This window comes from Pseudorca crassidens, chromosome 2, assembly GCF_039906515.1.
Source record: "Pseudorca crassidens isolate mPseCra1 chromosome 2, mPseCra1.hap1, whole genome shotgun sequence".
Classification (NCBI taxonomy): Eukaryota; Metazoa; Chordata; class Mammalia; order Artiodactyla; family Delphinidae; genus Pseudorca; species Pseudorca crassidens.
In genome coordinates, this window is record NC_090297.1 from 71302489 (window position 1) to 71329088 (window position 26600).

At 35.4% G+C, this 26600-nt stretch overlaps 1 protein-coding gene across 21 annotated transcripts in view; it reads left to right on the top strand.

Moving 5' to 3' along the window:
- ADGRL2 (adhesion G protein-coupled receptor L2) overlaps positions 1-16547 on the top strand; it is a 271801-nt gene extending 255254 nt beyond the window's left edge. For 6 of the 21 annotated variants that reach the window (XM_067726676.1, XM_067726677.1, XM_067726674.1 and 3 more), the window contains 7 exons: positions 3868-3959; positions 4783-4827; positions 5792-5960; positions 8570-8698; positions 9251-9347; positions 11053-11181; positions 14515-16547. In XM_067726676.1, coding sequence (XP_067582777.1) covers positions 3868-3959; positions 4783-4827; positions 5792-5960; positions 8570-8698; positions 9251-9347; positions 11053-11181; positions 14515-15269 — 1416 coding nt within the window. In that variant the 3' untranslated portion in view covers positions 15270-16547. Of the gene's footprint in view, positions 1-3867; positions 3960-4782; positions 4828-5791; positions 5961-8569; positions 8699-9250; positions 9348-11052; positions 11182-11413; positions 11496-12025; positions 13047-13081; positions 13147-13775; positions 13829-14514 lie in introns of those variants that run through there. The other 15 variants (XM_067726681.1, XM_067726682.1, XM_067726679.1 and 12 more) reach the window with 11 other exon arrangements.
- Positions 16548-26600: the final 10053 nt, after the last annotated feature.

The following is a 26600-nucleotide window of genomic DNA, read 5'->3' on the forward strand; positions in this document are numbered from 1 at the left end:
ACTTTAAAACCACAGTTTAAAGAATTTGTTAACACTTCAGTAAGTGTTCTATTTAATTCCAGAAAATATTTCACTCACATATATTTTGCTGGCAATGTATTAAAATGTTCAGTACCTAAATAATAGACATTTTTTGGTAAATAATTTGTATTAGTAAAATTTTTTAATGTGGAGTTGAGGAAAAGAAAAATATCTCACGCTTAGCAGTTTTTGCTCTTACGCTGTGATTCACAATAAGTCTTGCATACCTTTTTTCGTAATTACTTTGTCTGACAATGATGTTATTTTCTCCTATTAAAGATACCATTGCCTCAGTAATTATATATCGTCGTTGTATTTCAAAGACTAAATTAGTGTTGGATTTAACTAAATTTCTTGGCAACTTAACCATTAGTGCGTTGGCTAAAGTTTTATTTTCAGTTTCTGTAAATTGGAGAATTCACAGACACTTGTGAAACAGTCTGACTGCAAGAGTCCTTCTGTGGTTTTATGATTATTTTTCTAGGATTTTAAGTTGTTTTTAAAGAGACTCACTTTTAAAACATCTTCTTGAAACATTTGATTTTAAATATGCTAGAAACAATAGCTTTCTTTCCCCACTCGGGTTTTATGGGTTTGTGTGATATTTAGCTGTGTATGAATATAACTAGCACAGACAGGATTAAGAAAACACAAATAACTGTTCAAAGTACAATTTGGCTAGTGGGAATAGAAGTGTGTGGACGTTTTAGCTATTTGCTGATTATGGGATGGTAGTGTTTCACAAAGGAAATGGAGAATTGGTTGTTATGGCAAGCCCATCAAGTGGAAATCATTTGAAGAGCACACCTTTGTATGTCATTTAGGATTTCTTTGATAGTGTGTTCTATGTATTAATTAATTTAATATTATATCTTCAACTCATTGGTCATCTCTGACTGAGTGGTAAATTAGATTACTCTTTATAGAAGTGGAACCTTTTTTAAAAAAATACAAAACTAGTATATCTTTTGTTTGTTAGAAGACTGCTAATTTTCTCAACCAGAATAAACTGGTTAATTTTGTTGACAAGACTGGGCCATGGAGCCAGAAGACAGTATATTGAATCTCAGCATTGACATTACAGTAGCTAAGTAGTCTTTGGCAAGATAATTAACATCATAGATTTGTAAAATGGTTATCCAAGTGCTACCTACTACCTCTGGAGATAGGATTATATGTTGTGGGTGGGGTATTTTTTTTCCTGTAATTTTCTGAGCTTTATATCTTGTGACTGTATTATCTTTGTAGCTAGGAAGAAACACTGAACACATATATAACATTAAAAACTTCAGTAGGGTGAGGAGAGATGCATCTAACAGTCTGTTTTTCAAGGATTAAATGAAATATGTTTTCTGTGGCATTTTCAAGTTGGTTAGTTCTGTCTTAACAAGAAACAAATGTCTTTGTATCATATTTAAGCTTTAATTCTATTTTGACATAGGTACACTTCATTTTCATTTCAATTTTATTGGAAAATAAGCTAGTTCTTAAATAACTGATTTTTTTTTTGTGAGGGCTGTTTTTTCTTCATTGAAAAATCTGTTTGGATGGATGTAACCCCCACAAGTTCACATTTTGTACTCATTTTCTTTTTATAGCATAATACTTGATACATCCACATTTTTTTCACATTCACATTCTTTATTTTCCTTGTGGTTTAGACATTGTGGTGGGTAATAACTTTTTTTCTTTTCTTGAATGTACTCCTACCACTACTATTATTTTATTCCTGAGGGGATAAGTAATATGCTTAGAAAATAATGAGCTCCAAATTGTGGCCCTTTTGTGCTTCAGAAAATTATTTAACAAAAGGTGTTGGGGTAGAGGGCAACCCTAGGTCTGGAAGTTTGTAATAAAAGAAATAATGTTTTATCAGGACATTCAAAAAGAAGGGTTAGGAGGTTTAAAAGATTTTGATTCTGAATCTGTTAGGGCAGCCATTCTTACATAAGTGTTGTAACTACTTTGTTTCCTTATATGGGTTTTGGTTGGTTGGTTTGTTTTTATGATTATTTGGAGTACTTGTTTTTAACCATTCTTAAATTGTCCTAGTTAAGACTTACTGTTATATAAAATAAAAAGTAAAAGCACTACTTTAAAAAAATTAGAGATAAACTGCACCATGCTTCTTTAAAATCAAATTAAGCATTCATTGTACTATCAGAAAGATCTCCCTAATTTCTCAAAGGCAAAAATTTGTGTCTTATCCCTATACAATAAGCACATTCTTGTGTGGAGCAGTAAGGTCAATAAATATTTGTTGAATGAAATGAATCATATTGTAATAATCCTGAAAATGTAAGCCTTTATTTATGTATGACCAACTGGACTTTATAATCTTCAGAATATAAATCTAGACATTTTTTTTTACCAATTTACTTTTTCTCTAGACAAGTATTTTAAGAAATTAATTTTTAAGTACTTTTTTAAGCAAAGAGCTTCTTTTGTCCTCAAGTAATTAATGGAATGCTGTCTGCCAGCACTTGCAAATTATGCCTATTTTAGTCCTTAAGAGGAAATTCTACATCTAAGAGAAATAACAAGGCACAGTAGACAAAATGACTGATACAGGGCTTAAAGCCTTTGCTCTGTTCCTTAAACTCGTTAGGAAGGACTTGGAAATTTTCTTTATTGCCTTACATCATTTTTCCTAATTATAAAATCAGAAGTGGTGATGAATGAGGAAAATAATGTTATCATTTTATCAGATGGTATTGTGACTCAGTAAAAATAATCGCGTTACTGTAACAAAGCTATGTGGATTATTTACTACCAAGGAATTGCTTTCGTCTCTACATATAAACAGGTCCTTTTCTGAGTATACCCTTTGTGCCTTCACTAAATCACTTAATCCTCACAAAATAACTTCATTTTGTCTTTTTTAAAGTAATAATCTGAAGTAAATAAAATGTCAAAAAGAATCCAGGAGCGATTTAGCATAGTTTTATTTTTAGAGCATAAAAATGGAAGCTGCCTTCACTCCATCCAGCATTCTGCCAGGCTTCCGTAGAAGCAAATGCAAATTACAAACCTTTAACTTTCCTCAGTCAAAACACAACTCTTATCTTCTGAGTTCTCTCAAGTTGACCTGCCAGACTGTGCTTCCAGGTTCTATCTTCCCCAGTTGGCATTTGTTGCATCTACATTCTTTGTACAACTGAGTGTTTAGAGGGACTCAAAACAGCCTTTGGAATTTGCCTACTTCCATACAGTACAGAGACATCAGGAAGAAAGAAATGGTGGTCTTTAACACTTAAATAGCAAATACATTTATATATTTTAAAGTTTATCTTACCTTATATAACCAGCTAACATTTTTCATATATTTTATCTCATTTGATCTTCACCATTACCTTATAAAGAGTATGCAAATGCAAATGTTAATTTTCCTCATTTAATCAGTCAAAATCAAGAACTAGACTCTCAACTAATTCTTAGGGTCCCAAATTCAGGGATCTTTCCATTATAAGCTACATGATGTAAATGCCCCTTCTAAAGAATTCACTTCAGTGTTTTCATTAGATGGTTTTTAGGCCCTGGAGTACTTCTAGCTAAAGAAACTAATTTAGGCTGTCTAATTTATTTAATCATCACCACATGATACTGATTTAATGAGGTTTCAGTTTCATGTCAAATGATCTATTAAAAAATCGATCATATGTAGCCAGAGTATTTTTTTATTTAGACTCAACTTGATTATTGCATAAGTAAACTAGAATTGAATCAGTGTCTACCATATACTCGTGTTATTCATATTTAACTGCATTAATCCATTAAATATATTTGCAAAAATGTATAATTTTTACTTTTTGTCATAGTGATCTAATTCTTTATTTGTTGTAACAGCTAAATATTATCTTCCTGGTGATCACATTGTGCAAAATGGTGAAGCACTCAAACACATTGAAACCAGATTCTAGCAGGTTGGAAAACATTAAGTAAGTATTTCGTATTTTAATTTTACTGCTTGACAAAGTGAAAGGTATTCTCCACAGGGAATACATGAATACCATCTTTCACCTGTAGAAATTATTCAGAATGAAGTTTTACTGATCAAGGTTGAGTCTCACTGTTACCATGTCACAGACATTGGTCAAAAATTAGGTAATAATTTCTGTCTTGATCTAAAGCTAAGAAATTGTTTCAGTGGCTTTGTGGAAATTCCATATCACTGTAGCAATTTCATTTGAATTTAAAATGCAATTCAAAATGATGTTCCTGTTTGCATGACTGATATGATTATATTGTTTGTTTTGTTAAATGACTTTTTGATTTATTAAGGATTCTGAGCAGTTTCTACTTCTAATCCTGTTTTCCTAAGAGAATTTACTCCATTACTATTGTTAACTTGGAGATTGTCTATTGTTTTCATGATAATTAAAGAAATGTTTACTTTATTTCAATGTTGAAAAAAACTGCAATATCCTATCAATGGAAAAATGTTATCTAATTAACAAAAAATTGATAGCTGTTGATTCATTAAGTCATCTTATAAAAGCATTTTCAGAGTAATTTTTTAAAATATGAGTTAATTTAAAATTTGAGGAGGTATTGTTCAAGTTGGTTATAATGGGATGTGGAAAATATTTTTAATGTTAAAAATGGCAGATCTATAGTAAGGGTAATTTTTTTTTAATTAGATAAAGTTTTAGATAGGTTAGTGCCAGCTTCATTGCATGTTGCATGGTAAGAGAGAGAGCTAATCTTTAGCATCTCTCTCTTTTCTTCCTTTTCCTCTTTCTGTCTTCTCATCTACACCAGTAATTACCGTGTTTGTGATGGCTACTATAATACGGACTTACCTGGGTAAGGTAGAACCCTACATTAACAAATTTATGGCATGATTTATATTTTTTACAAATCCGTCAATATCATGAATTGCCCTTAATTTTTATAATTATTTTGGAATATCTTATTTGCTAGAATATTTTAAACTATAATATGCCTTTATTTTTTAATTGTTTGCCTCTGCATTTTGACTTTCTTAATTTTGACTAATTTTATAAAATATATAAATGCTTTCTTATTACTTTCTATTTTAATTCTGTCTAATAATTTTGTTTCTCTTTTCTGCTTATAATGCTTTCTAGCTATGAAGATAATAAGCCATTTATCAAGTAAGATCATTAGTTAGACATGGAATGCACTGACTTTAAATCCTCTCATTCCGTCCTATTTTCTACAGTTCCTTTCTCCTTAAGCTATTCATGATGAAATCTCTCCCAAATTATTTTATTTTGAAGTTGTTCTCATGTTTTTGTCTCATTTCAGCTAGGCTTCTTCATGCTTCAGTTATAAAACCTTAGGTTCACCTAAGATCAGTTTCTTAGAATCTGAGGTTTAGGTGTTAAGTGATTATCTGCCATTTAACCTTTCTGTATGTGTCACATTATTCAGTGTCTTGAGTGCACCACAGGAATAAAAGTATAGGAGTAAACTAATTAAGGACTCCTTAATTTCTTTTACCAAAATGCACATAAAAGACAATAAAGTCATGGGGGATGTTTTACACCTTGTATTTTAATATAGTTTTCATACCTTGTTTATTCTGAGTAAGAAAAGGTCATACCTGCTGTTGCTGTTTTCACTGGAGACTGCAGTACTAAATGCTATTGTTCTTTCTTTAATCAATGAAAGGTTAAAGCCAAAATGCTGTTGAATTTGAATGTGAACATAAAGTCAACTGCTACTACTGATATGTTAATAGTTAAGTGTGATGTGTGTTGTTCTCTCATTGAACCTGTTGATGAAATTCACTTTATTTTTTCAGGTCTTGGGTGCTTGGCGCTTTCGCTCTTCTGTGTCTTCTTGGCCTAACCTGGTCATTTGGGTTGCTTTTTATTAATGAGGAGACTATTGTGATGGCTTATCTCTTCACCATCTTTAATGCTTTCCAGGGAGTGTTCATTTTCATCTTTCACTGTGCTCTCCAAAAGAAAGTAAGTGAAAACACTTAGAGGCTCTGCTTAACTTGTTCTTTGATTTGAAAATAATATATATAATAGGGAAGATTTTAAGTTACAACTGGAATATTATTAATAGCATTATATTTTAATCATAAATTAATTGTAATGAAAGTCAGGAAGCTCAGGCTTCACATGTAAAATGTGTCAATACCAATCATCTCTTTAATGTCAGTTTGGGAATATTATAAACTAGATACTTATGTTAAGATTTCTTCTTTGGAGTCTACAAAAATGCTTTGTGCAAAGGGTATACAAGAAAAATAAAAAGTTAAATAATCTTGTTCTTTGCTCAATAAAAGGAATGCAGTGGTTCAAAACAAAATTGAGTATAAGGATAAATGGTCTAAATTTTAAAAGCACAAGATATACAGAAAAATGAATATCAGTGTTGTCTTCTGAGTAATTTTGAAAGATCTTAAAACCCAGCAATTTCATATCTCACATCTTATTATTTTGTCCTGATTTAATGTTAAGTGGAGTCAGCAAAACTGACTCAAAAATTAAAGTTGAAGGTGAAAAAGTTTAATCTATTACAAGAAGATGTTAAACCTAAGAGAATAGCTTAGCTACCATTTAAATTTAAAATGTCTATGCCTATCACCAGGTATCATCCTTTCCCTGTCTGCATATCTAATGTAGTCTTTTTATTCTGTTAGTACTAGTTGGTCACTAAACTGAACAGAGAAATAGAGTTGTGAAAGTGAAAACTATTATGTTTTCAGTCCTGACAAGATGATAGTGTTGTTACTTCCATCAGTTCTGATAAGCTATAATTGTGAGATAATGACAGTGGAATGTGCAATGCTGACAGATAATAATGTACATTCACAGCAATATAGGCATTAGGCAAAACCAACACCGGAGGGTATTATTTGGATAAAATACCATTTTGATTGCCATTGTCTTGGTTATATAGGATTTCAGAGCAGTTAATAGACATTAAGTGTACAGAAATTTTTTGTGAGGTATCATGTATTATTTAATATGAACCTTAACTTTCTAAACATTATACAGGTATAACCTTGTAATTACTTTGGTTTTTATATATTTTCTATATAGATGAGCATTTTATATACATGCACATAATCACATATTCATACCTTCTGTCAAATGTTTTTGACAAAGCATAAACTTAGCAGAAAAAGGATGAGGTCATCATTATTTCCTCATAGAGTTTGTATATTAATTTTACAGAGATTTTGCTATGCTTTTTAATTAGCAATTACATTTTAAAGTCATTGTGTTACATTTCTTTTGAACAAGTTCTACTTAGTCTTGGATATGTTCTATTGGATGCTGTCAGGATGAATTGTTAAGAATATAAGATGATTTAGTTAAAATCATGGTTCTAACTGCTTGAGTGAGCATATTTAGGCAGAGAAAATGCTTTGAAAGTTCACCCCCATTGTTATTTGTTCTAATAGATATAATTAAATAAAGCTAAGAGGATGAAAATTCAAGTGCACTTAGATTTAAAAGGTCATTAGTGACTTTAATTCTCTAATTTCCCAAGGAATAAGTGTCAAAGTTTTGGCCTTTGCAGGCAGATACTGAGCATAGAAATGGTGTTGCGGGGGAGCGGGGAGGGGGAAGCCTTTGAGTGTTTTTTGTAACCTACTAGAAAAAATAATTTCTTATGCAGCCTCTCCTTCTTCTGTCTTGAAATTTCAAAGTCTGGCTCTTAGCCTCAATGAAACCTGTTTATATGCCAGCAAAGCTGCACAGAATCCAGAACTCTCCCCCCTCCTCCCAATTCTTGACCACCTAAGTGGGGCACTATTATTTAGCAGTTGTTTGGACCTCACTTTTTAACGTTTCAACTTTCTTTTAGGCCTGACAACTTTTCTATCTATTCATATGTCCAAACTTCAGGGGAAAAGGGAAATTACCTGGGTAACTCATTAATGTGAATGGAAATTGCTTAAATAGTTCCCTTGTGTGCTAATGAAGTGAATAGGCATCTTAGACTCTGTACACTAAATGTTAGAGCTAGACATATCAGAAAATGAAGAAAACATTCCATCCTAATTAATGACATATGTATCAAAGGACTTTTTTTCCTTTATTCTTGTGCCAAAGTAGTCTTTCATTATAAAGAGGTCACCTGCAACACCATGCAATCTAGTAAAAGACGTTTATGTACTGACCTACCTAAGAGGACACGAAGCATATAACCCTTAAATGACTGAATTACAGGTGGTTAAATGTAATTAAGCAGGGAAAATACTAAATTTTTATCTTATTTTCTTAGCATGAAATAGAAAATTGGGTTTGCTAAGGCTATAGCTAGAATAAGGCTTTTAAGATATTACCATTGTATTAATAAATAACATTTGCATAATGAAAACAGGGTATATAAAGCATTTCTACATGTGATATCACCCTTTAAAGATCCTACTAGCCAGTCTAGTGGACAGAGGTGTTTTTCTGATTACCATTTCACCAGTTTCAATTGAACTTGACTTTGTAATCTCCACGGAAAAGTGTTAGTGGGACTTCTTGTCTCGTCTGCTCATTTAATTAGAGAGAGAGGAGCAAGCATGTTTATATTAATCCCTTGGTCTTGTGGTTATTCAATGCAGGTACGAAAAGAATATGGCAAGTGCTTCAGACACTCGTATTGCTGCGGCAGCCTCCCAACTGAGAGCCCTCACAGCTCAGTGAAGGCGTCCACCACCAGAACCAGTGCTCGGTATTCCTCTGGCACACAGGTAACAAAGAGTTTGACAGCATCTTTAATTAATCTTCTTTATGGAAAGCCTTCTGAGACATGTTCTGTTCAGATGTACTAATTGTCTCCTCATTATAATGATCTAGGTAGCAAATACTTGCCTTCTTAGTATTTTGGTTTTAATTTCTTCCTAAGTATTTCTTCAAGGTGTTTCTTTAGGTGTAAACATCCTTTTTTGAGAGGTATACTTTTTTAAAGAGTATGTCATAATCATTAGGTATCCTAAGCTCACATAGCACAGGACTCAGTAGGCATTCAGTAAACATTTGTTGACTAACTAGCCATCTCCACTTTAAAAAAAGACAATAAGTGAACACTCTTTTTAAGATTGGAAAATTAAATACTCCTTAGTAGAGAAGCAACAGAGGAGTATAGACTTCCTTCGTTCTAGAACAGAATCAATGCACATTTTTTTAAAAAAGGTCAAAAGATAATTCTGCACAGATTATTCAGGGTATATCTTTGTGTGTCTAATGTAAGGTAAGCTTGGGAAAACTAACATAACATATGTCTTGCTATTTTATGTTAATAGAGTCGTATAAGAAGGATGTGGAATGACACTGTGAGAAAACAATCTGAATCGTCTTTTATCTCAGGTGACATCAATAGCACTTCAACACTTAATCAAGGTCAGTTACTAGGAAAATTTGAGTTTACAATTTAAATTTTGTGCCTTTTGCCAATTTGCAATAATTCTAGAGAAAATGCTGATTTTTCCTCTCAAATGGGTTTATATCACAAGCTCTTAAACCTGTTGAGTCATCTTTTATTAAAGTACATATAAATTCTTTTTATTCAATAATGTAATGCAAAAAGTATGATTTCAAATACCACGTTAACAGAGGCTGGAAAAAGTAATTTCTGAGAACGTGCTTTGCCACAGATTAAAATGGTTTCCTAGTGAATACAGATTTATTCTTTCTAAACGTACATTTATGAAAGTTTTTTTCTTAAAACATTAATATAATTAGAATAACTACTCTTCACATTAAACAGTACCAGTTTTGCAGTGAAAATTCTTACTTGTAAAATTCTTCTGTTTTTACGTTTCTTTCAAAAAGTAAAAAGTAAATGTCAAAACATTTATACTAACTCTTCATAAACACATAATTAAACTACATGATAATTTACAAAGTAATTTTTATATTTGAATTGTTATTATTTAATGTGTCTACAATTATAGCTTTAAACTTATCACATAATCAATATAATTCCAACTTAAAACAATATGGCAAATAAAATAATGTAGCCAGATAAGGGCACAAGTACATGTACAGACACATATTCCTGAGTACAAGTTTAGTAAATTTCAATTTATTTTGAAAAAAATCATATATTATTGTATATATTCTTGGAAAGGTAATTTATCCAGGTAATTTCAGTTTTGATGTACTGATTTGTAATATAATATGTTATATTTTATCACAATGTAGTATGAAAGACGTTTTTCATTGTTGACATTGTTCTGATGAGATTCTGGTTTAAAATGAAAAAAAGCACATGTATGGCATCAAAACCAACTTGAATTTTAAAATATTTTTAGCCAAATTACATTAGTTATGCAAAACGCATGTTTGATAAGTATTGAAAGGTTTGTAATTTGTCAGTTAGAATGAGTGAAATGTGTGTTTATTCCATTGCTCTGATGTTTTACCTAATTCTGTTAAGATGACTATCAAAAAGGAAATGAATTATTCAATGATTCATTTTTGAAACCTGGCAAATAAGATTACAGAGGAGAATTCTTGTTGGATAGAATTTGTGAATGGTCTAATAATTCATTATACACAGTCTCTTTTTCCCCTCAGCATGTGTGCTCTTGCATTTACTAAGAGAAGCTTGGTGCAGTGTGTCATACTTTTTACCTGTTTGTGAAAGTTGTTTTTCCTCCTGCTTGTATCAGAGTTGGTATTAACACCGATGTTTTCATGAGGGATAATCCCACACCTGTAAATTCTGAAAGTTTGAGATTCCCTCTTCTGGGCCTCAGTGGTTAGGTTTTTAATATTAAGCAGTAACATCTTGAAACATAATGTTGATCTCTGTGCATTTAATTGCCATTTTTGTTTAACAGTGATTTTGTATAAATTAGTAAATGTCATCCTCAGCAGGTGTTTACTTGGGGGACTTAGAAAGCACCTGTGAATTGCTGAAATTTAACTTCCCTCTTCCCTTTCTCCTTCAAATTAGTAGTTCAAATACAGTCAGATAATTTCAGCAGATTTTCCATTGCCAACTTATCCACTACCCTTGATGAATACGAAAAGTACTTTACTGCAACTGCAACACTAAAATAAGAGAACTGATGTATTTTTTTCTGTTTCTTTGCTTTAGGAATGACTGGCAATTACCTACTAACAAACCCTCTTCTTCGACCCCACGGCACTAACAACCCTTATAACACATTGCTCGCTGAAACAGTTGTATGTAATGCCCCTTCAGCTCCTGTGTTTAACTCACCAGGTGTGCTTATACTTACGAATACAACTACCTTTCTTTGCTGCTAAACAGAACTCTGATCTTTGCCCTCTTTCTAGAACACTCAAGTTGCCATATACTTACTATTACATCCTTAATTTCTCAGTTAAAAAGCATTATGGTATTGCCCATGCCAGGCTTCTAAAACTGCACTATATTATAGTAAAAATTCAGTCATGATAGTATTTACCAATAATTATCCATGTTTTTGACACAGGTGGCATAAATCTTAATATATTATTACAGGACTGACATCACATGGTCTGAGAGCCCATCTTCAAGATTTATATCATTTAGAGGTATCCTATCTATGTAATATACTATTCAGTTGACTCTAAAGCTTGCTGACGGAGTTTGCTTCTGGCATGACTTAGCTAATAATTTGGATGCCTAGGTATAGAAAACTACATCCAGCATTATCAATGTAACCAAACTATAGTATAGTGCAGCTTTATGGTAGTTTTTCTTTCTTCTTAAAAAACTAAGAATAAAGTTAATATTAGTCAGTTTATACCTATAGTTTTTTATTGGGGGAGGGGGAGAGATAGTCACTAACCCATCCTGTATTTTACTGTATTTTCTAATAGCTTATTTATTTAAAAAATATATATATATATATTTAATATTAACAGAATTTTCAAGAGTTTGGTGAAAGTTTTATTGCATAATTACAGTTAGCATATAATCTTTATTTGTGATTGATATTTGCCACTAAATTAAACACAGAACTTCGTTTCCGTTTTTTTTTTCTTGACATTCTTTTTTAACGTAACTGCAGCTTCTCTTTTCATTCTCTTGTTTTTCTTACTTTCCTTATGCTTTCCTCTAGCAACCTACAGAGAGACAAGTATGGGAGTAAAACTTAACTTTGCCTATCAAATGTAAATTTTTTCAGCATGATTTTTAACCGGCACAATTAAAACATAACTAGCAGTCATGAAGTAGACTCAGCGGGCAAGTGGTTCACAATTTGCAACTCAAATGTTTCCAAATTCAAACAGTACATCTATATGTACTGCCTTTTGTCAGTAATAGAGGTCTGTAGCAAATGCTGTCCATACTTAAGTACATGCAATGCTGAAATAATTTGCTCTTTAAAGCCTGAGGTACTGTCAACCAGAATGCTTAATAATTGACTTATCATTTCTGCATTCCCACAGTAATCTTGCTACAGGCTGTGGAAAGTCTTCCAGTGAATTACCTGAACTTGGGCAGAAAAAGTTGCCTCTTCAAAACCAGCCAAGGATGTGCTTAAATCTGCAGTATATCATAGAAAACACCTTTTGGATTACCCAGTATATATTTTTATATTTATTAAACAACAATAAAAAGAAAAATGACAAGATCAAACCTCGACAGAGGAAACAAACGCTAGCAACTGATCCCCGTGTCACTTATAATTTAAAACAGCAAATGTTTCCTAGTAGTAGATCTTCTAAAGTTTGTGACACATATATAAATTTATAAAGCTGGAGATTTGTGTCAGTGAGGCTAAAGGAAGCCATGCAAAGAACTATCATAACTTCATTTTGTCAAACATGCCTTGGAGCATGATACAAATCGAATTGTCAGCTTTTCAAAAGCAGAAGTTGGATCAGACTTTTCTAAATAACATGAGTCAATAATAAATATGACCCACCTATTTTCTCATTTTCTGCTAATGATAATTAATTGAGCATGTATTAGGTATTTATTGGTCATGACATTGAGTTTTCTAGGATAATCTGCAGCTTTAAGAGTGGAGTGAGCACTAAAAAGGGAAATTTCCTATTTTTTCGAAGAATTCATTTTTTTCCTAAACTCCTCCAAGCCTTGCATACAATGCAGCAGCCTCACAGTGGTCAGTTTCATTTCAATAACATCATTTCATTCTTTTTTTTTCCAGACTTATCTGTAGACAAGTGATTTTTTTCTCTAGGATTTTGAGAATGAATAACCTAACTTTCCATGGTACAGACCATTTAATTTTCTCTAAAACTTTTTTTTTCATCTGCCTGAGAAGCACTGTGATGTCTTAGTTTACATGTTTATGTGTCTGTAGAAAAATACAACTCTGATTCAAAGAGAGCATGTTACCATATTTTTTTTCCTCCTGAACCTCTTTTCATATCTTCAGCAGACGTATCCAATCTTTCATTCCTTTAGAAATAAAAATATATTAGCCAAGGCTGACACCCTTTTCCCATTCCACAGTTGATATTTATTCTTGGTTTAATTTCTGTGACACACACTTAAGAAATCTCCTAACATTTCTGCGTTTAACCTCCATGCCCATGGTGTCTGTGGGCCAGTCTCGTACAGTAGTAGACTCTGCTGGTTCATTCGGTGCTGTCACTGTGACTGATGCAGACTGCAGGGCTGCAGGCAAACTTTGACCAATAGGAGCCTGGGGCCATTGCTATTAGAGAGAGTATTAGTACCAAATAAAAGTTCAAAATAATAAGAAATATTCAATGAAAAAGTAAAAGGCTGCTATTGCTGGTAATCTAATTTGTTGAACCCTTGCTCTAAGTTGCTGAGAAGCTTAGAAATTCTTCATCATGTTACAATAAATCATTTTACTTTCTTTTATATATCAGCTACTCTTAGGCCAGATAGCCTGAGCAGACAGACATGATGTGAGTTGTCCAAAGTGAGTCATTCCACCTGCTGTCTATCGTGTTGTTGGATGGTGCTTGTGGGCCCCTGGTCCAGTCAGTATGAGAGGCGGCTGTCTTTGTTTAACATGAATTCTTTGTGTCTGTCCATTTTTTCATTCTTTTTTTCACTTCATCTCCAGAAAAAGGAAATGTTAGAATGTTGTTTAAAGAGTTGCTTGCCAGTTACGTGGGTTTATGTTGTACATTTGCCTTCAGTTTTTGTATGTGACTTATTCCTTTTTAATTTAGTGTTGTTTAGGACAAATTCTGTTAATTTTATTTTGATAAACCATAGTCTCATACTTTAAAACGTAAATGTCACTAATGAATTGCTTTGCATTAACTATGCAAGGGCATGGAGTGAAGTCTTTATAAGAGTGTCAGAGATTTGACCAAAAATCAATTCATAACTACTGTCTCCCCGAAATTGATAAAGCAACATTCTGTATACCATCTTCCCTCCCTGGAAAACAGTATTATTCTTTCACACTTGTTCCTGTTATCTAAGGGGTTGCAACTGTTTACAGTTGGGAATGCAGGAAAGCCTGGCACTTTCCAAGTGTTAGCTTTCAAATACAACTTTGTCCTGAACGACATTAAAAAGTTTTGTACAAAAGAAGTAAAGATTCTTGAGGAAGGAACAGAGGCAGTAACCGAACCCCTCCCTTTTCTGTTTCAGGACATTCACTGAACAATGCCAGGGATACAAGTGCCATGGATACTCTACCGCTAAATGGTAACTTTAACAACAGCTACTCACTACGCAAGGGGGACTATAATGACAGCGTGCAAGTCGTGGACTGTGGACTAAGTCTGAATGATTCCGCTTTTGAGAAAATGATCATTTCAGAATTAGTGCACAACAACCTGCGGGGCAGCAGCAAGGCTCACAACCTCGAGCTCACACTACCAGTCAAACCTGTGATTGGAGGGGGCAGCAGCGAAGATGATGCTATCGTGGCAGATGCTTCGTCTTTAATGCACAGTGACAACCCAGGGCTGGAGCTCCATCACAAAGAACTCGAGGCACCGCTCATTCCTCAGCGGACTCACTCCCTTCTGTACCAACCCCAGAAGAAAGCGAAGCCCGAGGGGACTGACAGCTACGTCTCCCAGCTGACAGCTGAGGCCGAGGACCACCTGCAGTCCCCCAACAGAGACTCTCTTTACACAAGCATGCCCAACCTTAGAGACTCTCCGTATCAGGAGAGCAGCCCCGACATGGAAGAAGACCTGTCTCCATCCAGGAGGAGTGAGAACGAGGACATTTACTATAAGAGCATGCCAAACCTTGGAGCTGGCCATCAGCTTCAGATGTGCTACCAGATCAGCAGGGGCAATAGTGATGGTTACATAATCCCCATTAACAAAGAAGGGTGTATTCCAGAAGGAGATGTCAGAGAAGGGCAAATGCAGCTGGTGACAAGTCTTTAATAGTGCAGCTAAGGAATTCCAGCGGCCCCATGCAAGTGTTAGTAAATAAAGACAGACTCCATGGCCTGATACAGCTCCCTCAAACTCTGCTTGAAGAGATGGCTCTGTTGACCTGTGGTTCTCCAGTGTAAAAAAGATGACTGAACCTTGCAGTTCTGTGAATTTTTATATAACATACAAAAACTTTGTATATACACAGAGTATACTAAAATGAATTATTTGTTACAAAGAAAAGAGATGCCAACCAGGTATTTTAAGTTTCTGCTGCTGTTTAGAGAAATTGTGAAACAAGCGAAACAAAACTTTCCAGCCATTTTACTGCAGCAGTTTGTGAACTAAATTTGTAAATATGGCTGCACCATTTTTGTAGGCCTGCATTGTATTATATACAAGACGTAGGCTTTAAAATCCTGTGGGACAAATTTACTGTACCTTACTGTTCCTGACAAGACTTGGAAAAGCAGGAGAGCTATTCTGCATCAGTTTGCAGTTAACTGCAAACCTTTTACATTAAGGCAAAGATTGAAAACATGTTTAACCACTAGCAATCAAGCCACAGGCCTTATTTCATATGTTTCCTCAACTGTACAATGACCTATTCAAAAATGGCTAAAGAAATTATATTTTGTTCTATTGCTAGGGTGAAATAAATACATTTGTGTCCAACGGAAATATAATTGTCATTAAAATAATTTTAGACTTTGGAGAAAATATTGTGTGAAGCTCATGGTTGCACATATGTTATCAAATGTTTTTTCTTACACTTTGTCATTGTAAGTTCTACCCATTTTCACTTATTTTCCACTGTATACGGTGTTCTGCTTTGACAAGTTAGTCCTTATTCTTACATTTTAATTTCTTATGGCCAAAAGAACGTGTTTTATGGGGAAAAAAACTCTTTGAAGCCAGTTATGCCATGCCTTGCACAAATGTGGTGAAATCTAGAAAAGATTGTTTGTCACCCCTCTGTTTGTTCTTGAACAGGGGCCAAAGAGGGCACTGGGCACTTCTCACAAACTTTCTAGTGAACAAAAGGTGCCTATTCTTTTTTAAAAAGTAAAATTAAACATAAATATTACTCTTCCATATTCCTTCTGCCTATATTTAGTAATTAATTTATTTTATGATAAAGTTCTAGTGAAATGTAAATTGTTTCAGCAAAATTCTGCTTTTCTTTTCAGCCCTTTGTGTAAACCTGTTAATAATGAACCCATCACTAATATCCAGTGTAAAGTTTAACACGGTTTGACAGTAAATAAATGTGAATTTTTTCAAGTAGCTAATGTGCACTTTTATGTATGATACATAATTGGCTTTAACACACCGGTCCTTTGCCACCCCGCTCCCCTTGGGTGTACTAGGTTCCTTCACAATATAACCCACGGGTATGCAAAAGAATACAGTTCAGCTGCCTGATGGTTCTATAGCCTGAAAAGAATATATTTGTATTCTAATTACCATTACCTATGCACAAAATCTGGCAGATAGGTTTCAATAGGGAAATATACTGAAAGTATTTGTGTCTGTTGCATTGCAACAGAGCCAAAAAACAAATAAAAATGAAAAAAAGAAGACGTGTTGCAAATCTCAAGTCAAATTTGGGCATCGTTAAAAAAACCTGACTTTTCAGCAGTATTGAGAAGCAAATCCTAAAACATACTTTTACACTTTGAGGATTATAAGTAGCCCTATAGGCAGCTGCAAATGGCAATGTTTGTTATCATGGAAAGGTTCAAAAATCATATAATTGAATCTCAACATGCAGATCTTCTCCTGTCTACATCATCAGCATTTATACCAAATTCTTCTAAAGCTTACTGTTTCTCTCAAGGGCTTCCACCACATTAGAAATCACTTTATTTCATGTGGACACACTTAGCCTATTTAAAAAGAGTAATAAGAGGGCTTCCCTGGTGGCGCGGTGGTTGAGATGTCTGCCTGCTGATGCAGGAGACACGGGTTCGTGCCCCGGTCCGGGAAGATCCCACATGCCGCAGGGCGGCTGGGCCCATGAGCCATGGCCACTGAGCCTGCGCGTACGGAGCCTGTGCTCCACAATGGGAGAAGCCACAACAGTGAGAGGTCCGCGTACCACAGAAAAAATAGTAGGGTGACAATGGAGGAGTGTAATCACATATAGTTAATACCTAACAAGTTGGAAATTGACTATAAGAAATTATTAATATTCAAACAGATTTAACAATCGTCTGAGAAGGGTATTCATCCTTGGGTAAAAATTCTGCAGGAATTTACAAAACTTTATTTACTAGAAGGGGGCATTATATAATCGAGCACTTTCATTTTCTATTATGTTATATTTTTTGCTGTCCAAGCCTGAAACTCTACAATGTTATGTGATCTGTACTTCCTAGTATACAGGCTAACTAGGGTTAGGCTGGATCAGTGATGAATTGCCAAAAAAAAAAAAAAAAAAGGCAACGTTGATTGTTTAATTTGTGGCATCTCTTTCTCTTGAGGCTGTTCTTAAAACTGGTATGATGTGAACAAGTGCAGAAGTACCTAGTACCTAAATAGTTAATGTTCTCTTCAGAATAGGTAATTTACAAGTCTTCACATTAGAGAATACAATTTGGAAGCTATGGTTCATCTTTGCCGCCGAAAGAAGGATCGCTTTTAAAACGGATTTCTTTTTAAAAATATATAAATGTTGCCTTAAATTCTATCCAGCATTCCCCCTAGTACAGATAATTTCTTAGGTTTAAAATTATTAATCTATTGACTAGTGCATTACTCTATTTATTAACCCAGTAGTTTCTTTGAGTCTGTCCAGACTTCACTTGTATATGCAATTTCCACCTTCTTAGTTGTTTCTCTTTGTAATAATCACAACCGTGACTTTTTATAAAGTCACATTATTATACCTTATCTCAGGGACAGTTAGTCAACAGGTCTATTAATAATAAGGAGTGGTTGTTTCCATTTATTTTAGATGCAGCTTGATAAATGTTAGTCCAGATTGATCTCTTTTATTTTAAGATATAGGCTTGTGTTTGTTCTATTCACCAACAGAAAAAATTATAGCTTATACATCTGTATATAGTCATCTTATAGGCTTTTAAAATCATTTATGTGGAAGAGAATCCATTAAAATCCATAAATTGCTTAAATATGTCATCAGCTCAACTCATCCACGTTCATTGAGGGTAGTTTATATTAATATCTTAACCAGAAAAACAACAGCAACAATTATTTGACAGAAAATCACTGTCACTATCCTTTCCCCCAAAAGAAGTATTATGCACAAATTCACTGCCCAATATCAAAAGAAAAATTCATGTGTACTTGTTACAGGGGATATTCAGGATGCTTGCTTTATGTATTTATTTAAATGAGAAAAGAGAATATGTAATTTTCCATCAATTCAACTTGGAACCTTCTTAAAACTGACCTTTAAGATGTTCTCGTGGGATAGAGTGTTTTGTAAAAAACTTCAACTCAGTAAAATTTTTATTGTGGTTATACCTTTCTAAGTAGAAAAACTTGAAAGAATGCATACAAGTTGAATTTCTGAAATGAAAGCAGCTCTTCATATTTTATTGATACTGAATTTTTTTTAAAAGACAGTAATCCCTGAGTGTTTTACAAATAAAACTTAGTACCAAGAGTTCACATGATCCTATGTTCCACATATTTTTCTTTCCATGAAATTGTTGCATTAAATCTCAAATGTCAGTATGAAAAGTTACTGACGTGTTGAATATAGATGAGGATTGCTTCACTGGGTAATAAAATTAGTATGCTTCTGGGTGAAAATGCCATATCACATGCTTCCTGCTAGTGAACATCAAGTTCATTGTGAGTAGTCCTTAAATAGCATGTATTGGCAGACTGGAAGCATTAGTGCTAAAGGATGAGTGAATGGTAGTGGGTTTGGAGATTAATTTATGACGGTCTTATCATTTGAATGGTATAACATGCGAATTTTCTGTTATGTCACTTTGAGTCTTTTTCCCAACAATCATAGAGACACATTATGTTAGCTAAATGCACCAAGCAGAAAAACTTGAATGTTGAAGGATACCACGTTTTTAACCAACATGTACTTTGTGCACATTACTAGTGCTTTGTTCCAAAATGTGTGGGACTGATGGAAATTCCTGGACATTATCCAAGTCATTTCAAGGCACTATGGGCACTGAGCTTTCAAGGCCAGGATAACATATCTCTGTCAGAGGACACTGATAATAAGCTGTAAGCGCACCATGTAATTAGGCTAATTAAATATACTCTGAGTGTTTTTCAAATATTGGCAATAGACCACCCCACATCTCTTAATAAGGCTTCTTTGGAGTCTTCATCCTTTTCCTGGTGGCATTACTGTTTACTGAATGTGCAATTTCTCAGCAAGAAATCTTCAGAGGTCAGTTTCATTTTTAAAGCCTATTATTTTAACTTGTGAATTTTTTCTGAATTCATGCATTGTGAAATGCTGTTAGGCATGCTGGCACTTAACGTTATAAATCACTGTATGAAATAAGAAACAACAAAACAGGTAACCCAGTACAATCGAGCTAACCAAAGTCTTCAGTATGGAAAAAAGTTGCCCCATGAATCTCACACATTTCTCTATCATGTGTTTATTGAAGCTCTTAGAAATATTTAAAAGGCATAGTTAATCTTAAGTAAACCAGTGTTGGGTGAGCATAAGAGACTAGTGATGAATGATCAATCTTTGAATGGTTTTCTGAATATGTTTTTCATAAGCATTTTTAAATCATATGTCAGAACTAAGCTTTTTAAAAAGCAACATGGCTTTCTCGTTTGATTTTATTAGGCAAAAAATGACTGATCTTTTTTTGATCTTTCCTTAGAAAGACTGACAGCTACTATATAGAATACCCAGGAACAATGATAGGTATCAGAGGTATTGATCAGATGAAGGATTCATTTATGTTTGCTGAAATATCAGTCTTTTTTTTTTTTTTTTTGGCTGCGTTGGGTCTTCGTTGCTCTGTGTGGGCTTTCCCTAGTTGCAGCAAGTGGGGGCTTCTCTTTGTTGTGGTGCCCAGGCTTCTCACTGCAGTGGCTTCTCTTGTTGCGGAGCACAGGCTCTAGGCGCACAGGCTTCAGTAGTTGTGGCACAAGGGCTCAGTAATTGTGGCTCGCAGGCTCTAGAGCACAGGCTCAATAGTTGTGGTGCACAAGCTTAGTTGCTCCACGGCACGTGGGAATCTTCCCGGAGCAGGGCTTGAACCCATGTCCCCTGCATTGGCAGGTGGATTCTTAACTGCTGTGCCACCAGGGAAGTCCCTGAAATATCAGTCTTAATAAATAGATGGCTTTTAATCAAAACATAGCAGTAGCACATAGTAAATTCTTTTAACACTCTAATAAAGGAACTACAAGACAAGAATTGCTGTCTAATTTTTAAAAATATCTCAGACTAAATGATTTGGTCCCATTTAATAATTTGCTAATATTGCAACAAGAATAAAAGTTCTAGCACCTACCATTTAATAGATGCTCATACATGCCAGACTCCGCACTAAATACTGTGTGCTTTGTTGCACTTAATCCACTCAACAATCCTCTAAGAAGGGTGCTCATTATCTACTTTTGCGAAAGAAGAAAAATAATTTGCCCAAGGTCTCACAGCTGGTGTGTGGCCAAGCCTTCACTAGCATCATGTTTAGCCCCAGAGTTTTGAGCATTTAACCAACATGTGTCACCTCTGGTTTTACTCAGAGTCCCAAGAATGTCTCTTGTACCTCATGGACTCTTTCTCTGCTGGTGGTTAGAGAAGGTTTGTTTGTTTTGAGTCCATAGAGCTGTAAAAGAAAATGAAGTTAAAAAGTCAGTTTAAATAAGTCAAAGAGTTTCAGAAGAAGATATCCCTCCTAAAAGATAATTATTTACCTCAAATCTTAGCATAAGCGGGCCTGTTAGCTGGGTGGTAGTCAAATGTAAAATTTATTGGTTACTGATTTGCCCCCTTTGGAAGTAACTTAAAACGTAGTCATGAGGCAGTTGTAATAGGGAAAGAAAAAAAAAGATTTTGAGTCAGGATGTTGAATTTCTAGTCCTCCCCTGACCAATAAAATAATATTGGTTTACCCGGTCAATATGATCAACAACCACAAAAACTGAGAAACAATTCATTCACGTATAATGTTTTTTATTTTCCTTCACAACTGAGACATAACAATGGTGGAAAAGTCATGTGAAAAATCCCAATATTTGAGTTCTCTTTAACTTTTAAAAATATTTGTGTTAAAGCTAAATGGGGTGTGTGTGAGGTGGGGGGAGGGAAGGAGAGAGAGAGAGTGTGTGTGTGTGTGTGCGCGCGCGCGCGTGCGTATATATGTGTGCATTTCAATATTTAGGGCATTTCAAATTCATAGTCTAGCTTTGTCTTTAACATTTGGCTGGAGACCTTTTCTCTGAACAATGAAAAGTTTGAACTAAAATGGTAGTGTATTTTTTTTCCCCCAAAAAAGTGTTCTTCAGAGCCCTGGAGTTAGGGTGTGGAGCTCAGAAGGGCAAGCAGATCAGGGGTTCTCCATGAGTTAAGTTGTTGGAAATGTAGTCCATTAAGGCAGGCATTACACTGAGCTTTATGATTTATTGCATTTATTCTCACAACTGTGGAGGGTAAATGTTGTTACAAGTGGGGAAACTGAGTACTTCAACTTAACCGACTGCACAGCAGTGGGTGGGAATTGGACCTTAGCTGGGTCCCTGAGCCAGGCTCGTTGGATTCTGCCTCTGGGGACAACCTGGCCCACGGAGAGCCCCCAAGGGCTCTACAGTAGTCAGTGCCACAAAGCCGTGTGCTCCAACTTTCTAAGGAACCGCTCATTACCTAGCTGGCCCTGGGCGACAGAGATAAGAGAGAAAGCACAGGGGACATGAGACCTTGTACTCTGGGTTCCTGTCCCTTGCCCCGGCTGCTGCACCTGAGTATGGTCTGCACCGCCTTGTTGGTCCTCACTTTTGTCCCTGGCTGCTTCCTGCCCTACTTCATCTCTCTCTCCCCTCTATTTCTTTCCTCTTCAAGCCTTTTGTTTTTCTTTTTGTTTTAACTTTCCTCGCATTTTTTTGGTGTGTTATTTATTTGATTTAAAAAAACGTTTTAGTTCTTAATCATATCTACTTTTATATAACACCTTTTCATTTCATGGATTTTAGCCTTTTTCCTTACTAGAGTGTATTTTAGTCTGGATTTCCTCTTTCATCTCTAGATCTTGTCTTCTAGATTCTTATGCTTTTTAAAAAATCTCATATATTTTAAATAATATTTTAGTATTAACCTTTAATCTTTTATGGAATATAAACCTGCTTATATTTGAATTTCTCCTTAATTTTACTTTTCAATTTCCTTCTAGTTTTCTTCTTATTCTTCACATTCTTTAAAATTTTTTGAAAATCCTTCTGTTTCTTTTTAATTTTTCTCACTTTTTTTTTCTTCCTTAACAGTTAGCTAGAGTTATGGCCACAAAGATGGTAGCATTGAAAAAAAAAGTTCCAGCATTTCAAAGTTACTTGTAATTCTTATATATTATCCAAATTTTAGTGTTCATTTTATATGATAAGGTATTCATATAAATAATTTAATGAAGTACAGGTATTTATTATGGTTATGGAAACTTTGGATTCACATAGACATAGGTTTAAGCCTTTGCTCTCTCGTGGGCAAATTACTTAACCTCTCTCAAATTGTTTCCTCCTCCGTAAAATTGGAATCAGCCTACCTTGCCAAGGGTTGCTCTATGGATTAGAAGTAATGTATGTAAAGTGCCTTAGTGCAGCTTCTGGCATGTGATAGGCACTCAATAGATAGTAGCCTTTTTTTTCTTTCAGAAGATACTGTGAGTAGCATAAACATCTCATGACTTTGAGTTTTATGATCAGTCATCGGGACTTCAACTGGATTGCCATTATCTGCCTCAAGCCATTTGGCCAGAGTATATCAGTAAAATTTTTATGAACACAGCAGGTACAGACACCAGGCTCCCCCGTCTAGGGGACAGGTAACCCTAGGGAGTGCTCAGGGCTGCAGGGACACAGGTTAATGAGAGCCAAAGGCAGTGAGCCTCTGAGTCTCCTCTGGAGTATTACAAAGCAGTCTCTTGCTATGTTTGTTTAGGTCATCTTTCTTTAATAAATATTAGTTACCTACTTCATGTTTCATGTATAAAAGTAGGTGGTGGAACAATGCAGAAATGAAGGATGTCCCTGCCCTTAAATTAATAATGGTAATGTCTAACATATATTGATCACCTACTGTTTGCTAAGCTCTGTATTTAAACCCTTCATGAATATTATTTCATTATAAAAAATTCTAATTTTTGTAACAATTCCATGACATAAAAACTATTATTATCTGCATTTTATAGGTGAGAAAAGTGAGGCTTAGCATAGTGAAGCAACATGCTTGCAACAGAAGGGGATATTTAAAAGGATAATTACAACACAGTAAGATAAAGGCTTAACTATTGTGAAAGCACAGCAGAGAGAGTGATTGACTGAAAGGACTACTGAGAAAGGCTTTATTGAAGAGAGAGTGTTGGAGCTGAGTCTTGAAGGATAAGTAGGAGTTTGCTAAGTGAACAAAGTAGAAAGGGAGAATTCTAGGTGAATGGAAAATTATGTGAAAGGCAAACAGATGTGAAAAGACAAGAGATGATTTGAGTGAGAAGTTCAGTGAGGCTGGACAAATATAATGTGTCGGATGGACTGTTGTGGACCAAAACTCTGGAGATAGATTAAAGCCAGATTGAGAGGGGCCTTGAATGCCCCTTGGGTGCTGGACCTGATATCTGCTGTTTTATGCCCATGTTGGAAGAAGGAAAGGGAATTTGTACTAGTGTGTAGTGAGTTCTCTTATGTGCTTTATTTATATTATTTCATGCCTTATTTACGTTATTTCACTTAATTTTCACAATCATACAGGAAAGTAGTCCATTATTATTATTATTGGTGTTATTGTTATTACTATCATCATCACTTAAAATATACAAATTACAAGAGTAGCTCTTCCTGAATTTTCACAGAATGAATAGACCAATGTAATTAACACCCAAAACAGGAAACAATATGGAACTTCAGAAGCTGCCTTGTGTCCTCTTCCAGTCATTACATCCGCAAGGGTAACACTACCTGACTTCTCACCCCATAGTTTAACCTGTTTTTGAACAGTGTAAAGTAGAATATTGCAAAATAGAATATTTTATTTTGATTTCTTTGCTTCAGCACTATGCTTGTGAAGTGCATTCATGCAGCTGTAGCCCATTCCTTTTCATTGCTACATAATGTTCCATTGGCGACTATAGCATAAATTATTCATCCAGCCTTAGAGTACTTACTATTATCTGTCTTTCACAAATCATAAAACTTGGATAAGGTAAATAACCAGTTTTAAAGCACGGAGCTAGAGAGTGGCAGACCTAAGACTTTGATCCAGTATCATCTTATTCTAAAGCCCAAAAGGCAGTATAATATGGGATTTGAATCATTCAATCTCGAGGCACCAATAATTTATTGAATGCATTACACAATAATCTACTGTTTTCCAGGTGCATTTCTACCTACTGAGGGCATAGTAAGGAACAGAGCAGACTCCATCCTAATAAACATTTAGACAAGAAGATAACATCAGCTACCTAAAGGTACTATGAAGAAGACACTAATAAGCACGTATAGAATGCTGAGTCTATAGCAGGCCCTGTTCTAAGTGTTTTGCCTGTATTACTGCATGCAATTTCAAAACACACCCGTGAGATAGGTGTGATAGCTGTTCTCATGATCCTAATTTTACAGATGAGGATGCTGAAGCATGGAGAGTCCAAGTATACTTCCTTCTGCCCCACGGTTGGTAAACAGAGGAATTGGGGTTCAAATCCAGACAGTCTGGCTCCAGAGCCTGTGCACGTAACACAGAGCTATGAAGGGTAAATGATAGAGAACAGTGCAGCGAGAAGGCAGGGGTAGCTAGGATGCTGGGAGAGGCCTCCCTGCAGAAGGCCCTCCTGATACGGAGACCCCGCTAGCAAAGAGGAGGTATTTGGTTGCGGATCCGGAGGGAGAAGTTCCCAAGCATAGGAGCACCAAGTCAAAAGGCTCTGAGTCATGGATGAGCTTGGCGTGTATGAGGTCAGAAAGAAGGAGGAGAGTGGAGGCAACTGAGGTCCTCGCCAAGTACATGTTGGGAACTATAGAGACGAGGGTTGAAATATCACCTTCAACACATTTTTCTAGATGTTGTTATTCTTTCTAACGTGCTGTCTCGTAATCCACTGCAAGGGTCTCTTCTGTGGAATAAATGTAGTGATCCATCATATAACGGCTTAGAACTCTGACAAGGCAAATAGTAAGTGTTCAAACTTTGTTCTTTTTTTTTGTCCTTGCTCCCCCATGCCATTCCCGCCCCGATGGCAGTGGTGCAACCAGGAATTGCTGGACATGTCAGTAGCTTGTGAAAGAATGTGACTGACTCATATTTTCTAGGAGTTTCCTGCCTGCTATTTGTCATTACTGATTGCAAAGCACCAACTGGGATTTGAATTGTCACGAAGGGCATTTCAGGTCGGAATCGTTTCCATGTTCGGGTAGCAGATGTGACAAGGGTTACAGGGAAAGGAGAAGAGGACAGAAAGACCAGGAGGCCCAGTGAAACTTTACCAGGACAACTCTGAAGCCCGGAATTGCTAGAAGTCTGTCAGGGCGCATTTCAAAGGAGACCACGGCCTCTGTTTGGGATTAGTTCTTACTTTTGAGACAGGACGCTCTGCACTGTTTCAAGGTGAGACAATGTTATGTGTGGCTCGTCGGAGGAGCCTGTTCTAATTATATGCCTCCTTGATTATTGTTCAGCAGATTGATTAGAACCGTATTCAAGACATTTGTAGATCATAGTTCCTGGACACTTCTATATTAGCAAATCAAGTGTGATTTAGCCTTGGAATTATTGGTTAGGGACGGCTTCTTTTTTTTCAATGCATGTTCTCTCTAGCTTATAATTTTAATTAGCGCTTGCTCCCAGTTCACACGGAGAATAGGGATGATTGTCACTTCAGCACTGAAGCACAGCCTTAGCTTGTAATGCAACTTTGACTTTTTGCATTCAGATTCCTTAATCAATGCTGGATGGAGGATAAGGGAAACTGCTGCATTAAAGTCCCAGCGCAATAGGAAATTGACTAGCCCTTCAGTTTAGGAGGTGAATTTGAATTAGATTCCTCCTAGGCAAAGCTGGATCTGACAGTCCAGGTGTCCTTATCTACCAGGCCCAATTCTGAGTAGATCCTCCTCCTTCTGCCCTCTGACCCAACTACAAGGGACTAGACCCCCATGCTGGAGAGGGCCCAGTAC